The sequence below is a fragment of the Carassius gibelio genome, chromosome B10 (genome assembly GCF_023724105.1).
Source record: "Carassius gibelio isolate Cgi1373 ecotype wild population from Czech Republic chromosome B10, carGib1.2-hapl.c, whole genome shotgun sequence".
In the NCBI taxonomy this organism is placed as follows: Eukaryota; Metazoa; Chordata; class Actinopteri; order Cypriniformes; family Cyprinidae; genus Carassius; species Carassius gibelio.
This window is the reverse complement of record NC_068405.1, coordinates 19093272-19104348: the sequence shown is the minus strand read 5'-3', so window position 1 is coordinate 19104348 and position 11077 is coordinate 19093272. Positions and strand designations below refer to the sequence as shown.

At 34.7% G+C, this 11077-nt stretch overlaps 2 protein-coding genes across 3 annotated transcripts; one reads left to right on the top strand and one right to left on the bottom strand.

Moving 5' to 3' along the window:
• The first annotated feature begins 1232 nt into the window (after positions 1-1232).
• LOC127966524 (pleckstrin homology domain-containing family B member 1-like) lies at positions 1233-4306 on the top strand. Its single transcript, XM_052567558.1, has 6 exons — positions 1233-1417; positions 2136-2288; positions 2380-2482; positions 2558-2597; positions 2688-2781; positions 3469-4306. Exons 1-6 carry the CDS (start codon positions 1381-1383, stop codon positions 3603-3605), a joined length of 564 nt encoding a protein of 187 aa, XP_052423518.1. The 5' UTR covers positions 1233-1380; the 3' UTR covers positions 3606-4306.
• Positions 4307-4415: 109 nt separating this feature from the next.
• On the bottom strand, positions 4416-10918 carry rab6a (RAB6A, member RAS oncogene family). Of its 2 annotated transcripts, none has more exons than XM_052567557.1 (8): positions 10642-10918; positions 9074-9132; positions 8889-8942; positions 7548-7653; positions 6643-6754; positions 6166-6259; positions 5825-5891; positions 4416-5671 (listed from the first exon to the last, which is right to left on the bottom strand). In XM_052567557.1, the coding sequence occupies exons 1-8, from the start codon at positions 10709-10711 to the stop codon at positions 5607-5609; spliced, it is 627 nt and encodes a 208-aa protein (XP_052423517.1). In that variant the 5' UTR covers positions 10712-10918; the 3' UTR covers positions 4416-5606. The 2 variants fall into 2 exon arrangements, with proteins under 2 accessions (XP_052423517.1, XP_052423516.1); XM_052567556.1 differs by lacking the exon at positions 7548-7653 and adding an exon at positions 7783-7888 and having other exon boundaries at positions 10642-10899.
• Between the last annotated feature and the right edge of the window lie 159 nt (positions 10919-11077).

Below are 11077 nucleotides of genomic sequence, written 5' to 3'. Positions count from 1 at the left end.
GCGCCCTCCAGTGAACGAGTAATAATATATGTTTTGAAGACAAATATGACAATTCACTATTGTAAATTACAATTTGTAATGTATGTTTATGTGTGCGTATGTGATACATGTTTCCGTTAGAATATGAAGCTAAATATGTACAGACTAGCGTGTAGTAGCCTAAGTGTGTGTATCAGACAAAGATGAATGAGAAAAATCGCATTCATAACTAGAGACTAGAAAGTTATTTCTATAGTCTTTGCCCTTAATCTGCCTCTCTCATTCCATTTATAATTGTAGTGACGACGATAATAAACGTTATCAACTGTCAATTAAATGTATTACACCTTAATTATCATAAAATACTCACGAAAAGGCCCTGCGTATTGATGAAATGAGGCCATCTAGTGGTGGGCGTATGTAAGTGGGACACTTACCAAATCAAACTGAACGAAGTTCAATATAATAAATTATAATAAATTATTTCGTTCTATTTTTTAATAATAATGATAATTAGCAGTAGTTTAAATATTGCATTTGGCTATGTATTTATAGCCTACTTTTTATGGTCATGCATTGCAATACATCGATTTCTAAAAGTGCACTGTTTCTAGCTGTTTAAACTGTTTCAATACCTGAGAAATACTCTAGATTACAGTTAATTCCTGATTTAGAAAAAAATGCAGTGCCATGCAGTGATGATGAAGTTTCTAATTACAGGTTTCACAGCTTCTGTTATACATTTGTCATTAATGGTAAATAAAAAAATTAAACTAAATTACAATTGGCTTGATATGACTACTTCAATTACTCAGTGTTTGCTAAATTTAGCCAAAGGTGTGCATTTGAACATGATGTGCTTTGCCTGTCCACAGAGTTACAAAATCATTCAGAACCTCTTTATTCGGACATCTCCAGAAAGTAAATGAGTTCATAAAAACAATACTTTTAATTCAAATCTAAAAAAGGCAAAAGGTGTATAATGTAAGCCTGTTTACCCAGAAACTGTGATTTAGAGGAGTGGGCTTCATTATGCATATATGGCATTAAATCTGAGCAAGGAGACTGTTAACTGTTAAGACTTACAGTAATACACAAAAACATGAAGTAGAGATTAAGAAATACAGGAAAGGAAGAGAATATTCCACGTACAACCAGTACAAACACACACAGTGATGTAATCTGAGATTACTGGACAAGCGAAGCTTCACTTTGGCCTGTTTAAAGGATTAGAGGAAGAGTTATCAAACTATTCAAGCACTACAAAACCCCCTCCGACTGCTGAGACGTCTTACAGTCACTGTCATCGCTCACAAACTAAACTCAGCCAGCATATCAAACAAGCACCACCACATTAGGAGTACAGCTGTTATTCCGGGGGCAGTTGACTGATCAGACCCAATGGCTCTGCTCAAATCTGGCTGGCTCTGGAGACAGAGTAAGTATATGATTCTTCATTTATATATGCTTATATGAAGAGTTTCTCAGTCTTCTCAAGGAACCTCTGAAAAAAATAAGTAGTTGAAGTTGCAACAGAAAATTGAGGGAAGAATTTGTACGTATATTAAAATAAATAGATAAAATATTATTATATATTATGTATTATTATGACAAAGACTTTTCCAGAAGGTTTGTTATGAAACTCAGGGCCTGACACTGTTTGCAGTAATCCTCTTACGGTCAGTGTTACAGTGTTACAGTAGCCTACAGAACAGTAGATTCTGGACTCCAGGCTGAGAATCCAAATAGCACATTAATAAAAAAAAAAAAAAAAAGATTAATTGATGCCATTGGGATTACATAAAAAAATAAAGAATTATATATATATATATATATATATATATATATATATATATAGATAGATAGATAGATAGATAGATAGATAGATAGATAGATAGATAGATAGATAGATAGATAGATAGAAAAATCAATCGCATCATATGACCCCTTTAAAAAAACACTGGAATATTACTATTGATAGTATAAATAAAACTTGACCAATAAATAAAGGTCTATTCTTCGTTAGCATACAGATGTCTGAGTTGCTAACAATGCTAACTGTGGTGGAAGCCGCATACCTCTGAAAATGGATAATGGAGAGAGATGATAATAACAATATTGATTTTTATTATGATTTAATTATTTTTTATTCACAGCTTCAGTCCTCAAACGATGGAAGCTGAACTGGTGTGACCTGTGGATAGATGGTAGCTTTGTTTTTTACCAAACTGACTCTAGAAGAGACTACGAGGCCAAAGTGAATCTGAAAGCCACCTGTGTGAATGTGAAATCTGGACTGGAGTGTTCAAGTAAGAAGGAACTTTTTCTACCTTTCAGTTTGATGTGCATGGTATGAAAACATTTTAAGACTGTTTTAACAGATAGTGTCTTTGTGAGCAGATGTATGTCCACCTGAGAGTCACCCCAGAGAGAATCTGCTGGTTGTTTTCCTGAGGGATAGTAACACGCTGGTCCTGTGCGCCAACAGTGAAGATGAGGCACTGTAAGTCTTGACCTTTGACATTTTAAGCCCCACTCACTTTCCTCTCAAATTTATTTCCATCCTGTCACTTTTCAGGGCCTGGAATCTCCAACTCATGGAGGCAAAAAGCAACCCTGTGAGTGCTTTCCTTGACATGCAGACTGATTTCTCTGTCATTTGTAATTTATTACATTTACATTTCTTAAATTTCTTTTCACTCTCATAGGTTCTCACATACAATCCTTATGAAGATACATACCAGACCGTTCCAGTTAACAGTCATAATGCGGTTTACATCATGCCAAGTACAGGTAGTGGAGGTAATTATACAAACACAGCATTCATTCTGCAGAAAGCACAAAGAAAGGGAATGCATTTTACAGCTGCTTAAGAATTAAAATTAAAGGAATAGTTCCCCTAGAAAATGTACTTACCCTCAGGAATATGTGGATGATTTTGTTTCTTCATCAAAACAGACTTGATGAAATTTAGCATTATATCACTTGCTCACCGTTGGATTATTTGAAGTGAATGGATCCTCTGACAGTCCACTCCAAACAGAAAATACAAGGATTACTATAATCCACAAGTAATCCATATGACTCCAGTCACCAGAAGTGAACAGCCACGTGTTTTTAAGAAACAAATCTACCATTAAGATTAATAAAACTTCAAACCTTGCTTCTGTCTAAATGTGTCTTCACACCTTTCTCCAGAGAAAAAGTAATTTTGTTAAATGTTAATTGATGGACAGGCGTCATGTGGAGTACTTGTAGATTGATGTGATGCTCTTATCAGTTTGGACTCTTTCTGACGGCACCCATTCACTGCAGAGGATCCATTGGTAAGCAGGTATAGCACACTTTCCGTTTTGGGTAAAATATAAGAAATTGTGCTGAAATGTAAATATTTTGTTTTTAATGTAACAATTTATTGCCACTGCCATGTGTAGAATCACATTTAACCAGGGATGTAGCTACCTCTAATGCTGATGTGCTTACCTGCAGGGACTCAACATGTCTGGGTACACAGAGACTCTTGTGATGACAATTTCGGAGAGCAGATTGCATTGGGTCTCCTGGCTGGAATGGCTGCAGGTGCAGCGATGCGTTCACTTTTATGGATGCCCTTCTGGTTCTGCTGAAGACCGATCAGATAGAGGGATGATAACTGGAAAAAGTGAGAGAACAGACTGGAAGAGCCGTCCATAAACCTCAGCCATAGCAAATGCTCTTGTTCCTGCACATAAACATGTAAATATGAGAATAGCTGCAGCTGATTTAAACTCATGAAGTGGCCAATCAGTGTGAAAAAGAGGGATACTTCTTTTCCAGTTGTTTACAGTCTAAAGAAAACAATCCTATTTTAGCTGCTCATATTTATCAGGACAAGATTTAGCAACAGATTTTCCTGTAGAATATCAATATATATATATATAACTACATAATTTTGCACACAGCTAATGATTGTTTTTTGCTCTGTGTATAGTGTACATGTAAAGCTTTGCAAACAAGTTTAGGATTATATTGTTATTTTTATCAGACACAAGTTCTCCTACCATTATTTATAAATAGCTTATAAATCACTAAAGCCTGAATTTATTATTTTCCATTGCATGAGGTTTGAGAGTGATCATCAGACCATTGAATGCTCTTTTGAAAAGTCTTCTTCCAAGAGAATATGATTCTGAAGTAGCAAACAAAAGCTTAATATGAAATTGTTCTCATGACTGACCAGTAGAGGCATTCATGCACTACTATGCTACCTTGCAAGTATAGTTATAATAACCTTTATATTGTTGTACAACACTTAGGTTAAAATAAAACGCTGATATTACATAGAGAATCATATAGTATTGGATTTTTTGTGTGTGTGTGTTTACAATCAAAACTACTAATGTCCTGATTAACAAGTTAAGTTTTACATTATCCATCAAGAAAAAAAAAACAAACACTTGTGCTAAATACAAGATTTTATTAGGGACATCTCAAGATGTTGATCAATTTTAGCTGTGCAAATAATGAGCATTGGTGTCAAGCAGTGTCGCCAGATGAAACTGGTTAAAATCCATTCGAAATGTATGAGACCGTATCAAGACAACGACCAAACAAAATGCACTATATATTAAAAACGTTTAGATCAGTCGGAGGACAAACTCATCACTGTATATTCAACAAAAAACAAACGTGGCAGGTGCTTTGGGCCAGAATGTCTAAAAGCACGTCTACAAATTATGAAAAACCAAGCAGTTTAAAAACAAAACAAAGACATTACAAATAAATATTAGGGTTCATGGTCGAGTCAACAAATCATATCTAGTGTGTCATTATTACAATAAATCAAACTTTACAATGCTAATAAAAAAAAAAAGAAAAACAGTGGAAGCCCCAAAAACAAACCATCAAAGGCAATGTCTGCATATTATCTCTTAAACTGATACTTCCATTAATATACATAATATTTCTTTACAATTACTGTAGTTCTCTTTCTTTGACTAAGCTATAGGCTTTCTAATGCTCAAAATAAGAAATGACATCTAAGAAAAAAAAAAAGACGCAATGCTTGAGAGTCAACTGAGCTAAAAGCAGCACTTGTTCCTCCCAAATTCCAAAAACATTTGTTTTTACACTTTCTGTTCTTCCTTATAAAGAAGAGACATTAGCAACGTCACAGAAGTAACGCCTCATAGCCACATACGATGAAACCTAGACTAGAACATTTCCAAAAACACCCGCAAACATTTCATCCATCGTGAATCTGGAAAGATCAGTTCGGTAATTTCATTTATTTCTATTGTTTTGTTCCTATTCACGCCATTATTACAGTAATATAAGTATTATTTCACATAAAACGGAACATGGACAAAAACAACACTTTATAAAGTGTTTTGAGAGTGAAAAACAAAAACACCACAAAAGGTGTGGGATTAACGGAAACAATTAACAGAGAAGCAACAGCACACACATCCACATTGTGCTTTCGAATTTAAAGTCATCTGAGTGGGTCAGCGGTAACGAGGGTGACGGGCGAGTAGTGTTCTACTGCCTCCAGGTGGGCGGTGCTTCTGCGGAATATCCAGAGAGATGCTGTGAGTGCAACTAAGAGCGACAATAAGAGACACGGCACAGAAATGTCGACTGAATCCTCAGCAAGAACAGCCGCCTTCGCTGACTGGCTGCTCTGGTGGCTTTTCCAATTTTATATCGATCACTGAAGGAAAAAGGAATTAAGGAAACACACAATGTTTTGTAGTCTGTTTACACTACAACACATACAATCAAGTAGTAAAACAAGCAATTGCAAGTGTGAAAAGCCCAATTATATATGTAAAAGTATGCATATTTTTGTATTTGTGTAGGATACTGTCCTCTCTGCTCTTGTCTTGTGTGCTCTCCATACCAGGAAGAGCTGCTGCTACACGCCGGAAAAGCTAGACGAGACAAACACAAGCCCCTTTATTAAACTCTCACAACAGGATTAGAAAAAACAAGCAGTGTGTGGGTGTATCTGAGATGGTTTGCATTCCGAAAAGTTGAATATTTCATCATCTGGCTTTTCTGAAGACAAGGGAAATGTACAGTAATGCCGTTTTTGAATAATCACTAAAAAAATCATTTTATAATTTAATGCAGGGTTTAATTTTTAATCATCAAAGTATATACTTGTATGTTGTTGATTCAAGTTAAATCTCAAGTTTCACTCACCTGTTTGACGTTGTATCCGGCTTTAGCGCTAGTCTCAATAAACATTACATTCAGTTCTTTGGCTTTCCTCTCCCCTTCCTCAATAGAAACTTGCCTGAAATTATCCCCAAAAAACATGGAATTAATATTTCCCTACTTCTGATACTTTGCTCCTTTGAGCAGATTAAGAGAGTATTAGTATCACTTTGGGTCATTAAAAAAAAGATGTTTTTGTCATTAGATACATTTCTGGTACTTTAGTAAATTTTATGTAAATATTGCATAAAATACAATTTAATTGCAGCAATTTTGTGCACACACAATACCTTAAGCAAAGGTTTGGGGGCTGTAAGATTTTTTTTTTTTTTTTTTTTTAAAGTCTCTTATTCTGAACAATGCTACATTTATTTGATCAAAAAACAGTAATACTGTAAAATAATAATATATACTGGCTGAACACAATTTAATAGTGTAACAAACGCAACTATTTGAACATACCTTTTATCTGCAAGGTCTGTTTTGTTTCCCACCAGCATGATTATGACATCACTTCCCCTTTCCGTTCTGACATCATCAATCCATTTGGTGGTCTGCTGGAACGAGTTGACATCTGTCGGGGTATTTCAGAAACACTGGGTTAATAATCAGGATGAGCCTCAGGGGTCTATTAGAGGGAATCCCAGGATCATAAACGGAGACACAACTCAAAGACAGAAAAAAAAACAAACAGGGATAAAAATAAGAGGAAAGAAAGGAGAAAGTTCTAAAGCTGGAAGTGTCTCTGTGCTCATGAATCTGTCACAGGAACGTGGTCTGCAGAAAGAGTTAATCTGAAAAGAAATAGACAAATTATCTTGCATATAAATCAACTACATTTCATCAGTCTGTAAAATGGTCAATGAATGCATATTCATTTTATAAATAATTCAAATATTTTTTAAGTGAACCAAAGAATTAAGAAAACAACATTTTTAGCATATATAAAAATGCATTCCTAAAAATAATGGTTTAAAAAAAAAACTGGATAGACTAGTGAAATTGTTAGTAGGAACTTACTTTTGAGTACTGAGGATGTATAATTAACTTCTGACCACAGCCGCCATCTATTCTTTTTAAAAATATATGGAATTTTTGTCTTTATATATTTCATGTCTTTTTATTGTTTTATTAGCAGCTACAGTGACACAAAGATCTGTTAACCTTTAAATGTAAATACATACAAAACAAATTATGTTCTCTCAGTTCTTAAGACTGAATTGCAATTGCAAAACTAAAAACAAGCCATAAAAAGAGAATGAAATGACATGAAAACAAATATGGTGTAACAGAAAAAGAGAGGCTGCGCTGAGATGACAGATAGCTTTCCTCTTCCTTAAGTTCCCCGGCCTAGGATCCACACTCACTTGTGATGTCATAGACTACCACAGCAACCGTAGAGTCCCGGATATAGCTGGGAATCAGACTGCGGAAACGCTCCTGTCCTGCTGTGTCCCAAAGCTGCAGCCGCACCTGGCCAAATATTTTAGCACCAGAGATCCAGCAGAGAGAGAGAGAGAGAGAGAGAGAGAGAGAGTGGGGGAGAAAGGGGAAGAGGTAAGAAGAGGGGAACTGGACGCAGTGCGGGTCTCAGATACCTACTTGTGATGTCGTAAACTACAACAGCAGCAGCAGAGTCTCTGATGTAACTGGGAATGAGGCTACGGAAACGCTCCTGTCCCGCTGTGTCCCAAAGCTGCAGCCTGATCTGTGTGAATGGAAAACAAACAAAAGAAAAAAAAAGGAGAATAAAGGAAAAAAGGGGGAAAATGTAACATTCAAAAGGAAAAATGATAGATTAAAAAAAAAGAGTGGAATGAAATGTAAGGAATAAGAAAAAGCAAAGTGGACTGAAAGGACTTCGAGGTCAGGATTTGGGCTAGGGAACGGATTAAAGTTAAGGGTTAAGTTTTAAGTCTTCGGATGGGCTCATGTTAGGACAGGTTAAGGGTTGGGTTATGTTATCCAGACTGCAGATCTTCAGAGAAAAACCTTCCCATGCAAAAGAAAAAACTAAACAATTCTTTACACGAGGAAACATACACATGTAAACAAATAGGGGACACACCACAGGAAAGGGGCACAGGAGTTTCTCACGGTGCGGTTTGTGTTGGGTTTTTTACAGACACATCACAATATAAATGTTTACATTAATGTTCAACAAATAAAATAAAAATACTAGGCCTTCACAAGAAGAACAATGTGATGTACAATTAATTTCATGCATAATGCAATCATAATATGTAATTAGAAGAACCAAATATTGATTTGTCAAATCAATATAAAAGTATTTTCTATAATAATAGGCATAGTTAAATACAAGTACATTTAATGTAGAATGCATTACAATCATAATTATTGATTCCATCATTTATTCCACACCATATCAGCAAAGTTCATGGTAAACTCAGTTTTATAAATTAAATTAATTATAATAATAATATAATTTAAAGAAAATTAACACAATGTAACAGCATTGTTTTACAACAGTATAAATATAGCAATGTTAGCGGACTTAAAAATGTTTTTAAAAATGACATAACATGCAATGTAAACCAATGTCATCAACAAATAGCATCCCTGACATTTACACACCGGTAAAATTATTATACAAAACTAATATGTTCCTGCAATTTAGTAAAACAAATTTAAATACTGAAAGGCATGTGCATTTACGGTTAGAAAAAAAAGAAAAAGATTTTACTTACTGTTCTGTCCTCAAGATACATTGTTTTTGACAAGAAATCGATTCCTATCGTGGCCTGAAAATTTAAAGCAAGGAAACTAAATTTTCAGGACAAAATACACTACTTTATGCAGAAACATCCAGTTCAAAGAATATTTCATGCATTGTGTAAAGTTGCAGAATGAGTCTGAAAAAATATTCACTCACCTGGTAGGTATTATCGAAACTGTCATACATAAATCTGGTAATTAAAGATGTCTTTCCCACTGCAAAATCAAATGAGAAATTAACTGGTTACTATCAAAACATTACATATCTTTATAACATCATTGTGAAGTTGTGACCTGTATGCCAACTCTTATTCAGAGACATTTCTGCATCAGTGATCAGCACTTTTAATGTCAATAGATTTTCCTAGAAGGAACAGATCCATCCAGGGACACAAATAAAATGTCCATGTCATGTGTATACATCCTTTGAGACACTTAACATTTGATGCTGTCATGTTAATAGATTTCTTTCCAAAATCACAACTTTTAAAAAAACTGACTGAAGCAAATGTCTACATGAAAGCAAAAATCTGTCCACATTCATTGCGGATTCACTTCAGATTCTTCTCACATGAATGAAACATAAGATAAAATAGATTTAAAAACTGCATGTGAAATGAACACATGCATCAGTATCTATGTAAATATATGCAAACAGTTTGAATATTTGCATTGTTTACTTAAATTAGAAACCCCCAAAATCTGTTTTTACACATCTAGTTTAACTAAAGTTTAAAAAATTAAAAAAAGCCAAATGATCTTTGTTTATGCTTTATCTTGATTTACATAGAACTCCGCCATACTGTTGAATTCTGGGGCCAGTAATTTTTTCAGTAGCCTAACACCATTTGAAACGTGAGTGTTCAATAGTTAGAAGATCCACATAACTTTAGTATGTCAGAAAAGCAGAGTCATGCATGTGAATATCTTGTTCACACAGGAGACAGACAAAAATACACTGTGAAAACAAGTTCAAGACCAGACTTTATAGTAACCTAGCCGCTGTTTATGAGATATTTATAGTTTTGGCTGATGTATGAAGGCTTCAAAACACAAGTTGGTTTTGGACAGGGTTTCACTATATTTGTGAGCAAATTATCAAAAGTATAACAAAATATGCGCACACATTCCAACACACATATGGATATTTGGCACAAAAAAGGTCAGATTATATTGTACTACAGAATAATACATAAAATTTTCTCCATAATATTTATTCCAGAATCTACCATCTAGCAATATATTTTGTAATACTTCTATCTTACCCACACACACACACACACACACACACACACACACACACACACATATATATATATATATATATATATATATATATATATATATATATACATATATACATACATACATACATATATACACATATATATATACACACATATATATACACACATATATATACACACATATATACACACACATATATACACACACATATATACACACACATATATACACACACATATATACACACACACACACACACACACACACACACACACACACATGTATTACATAAATTAATAAAAAGTAGTATATATATTTTGCAATACGATACATTCATTCAAGATACACACATTCACTCATAATGTTACAAACACACACAGATATGTAAGCAGAAATTCAAACTGTCATATATACAAACACACACTCATGAAGAAAGAGAGACTGGAGCAGGTCCAGTAGGCTCGGTTCGAATCTCACCGCTCTGTTCTCCCAGAAACACCAGCTTGAATTTGCGGAGTGGGTTGCCGAAATCTCCTGTTGCAGACATGCTGCCGGTTCCGCTTGGTCTAACGTGCGTGTGAATGTGTTGCTATAACTATTAAAATAGTCTTAAGAAAATAAAATAAATCCTCCAGTAACGTTATCCCTATTCCTCCAATTCAGGTCGGTTCGAGACTTTACTTTACGCCTATCCAGGCCCAGTTCTACGCCGCAACCTAACCTAACGTGACTCTCACAGAGGCGTGATTGACAGCTCAGTTCAGCCTATAGAATTTGAGAGAAAACTATAAATGCGTCCATTCAATATGTTGTTCTTGTCTAACACAGTGGTGGATAATTAATTAGGTCACACTGAAACTATTGTCATGTCATTACCATTCGTCATATGATTTATTATTTTTTGAGCGTTATA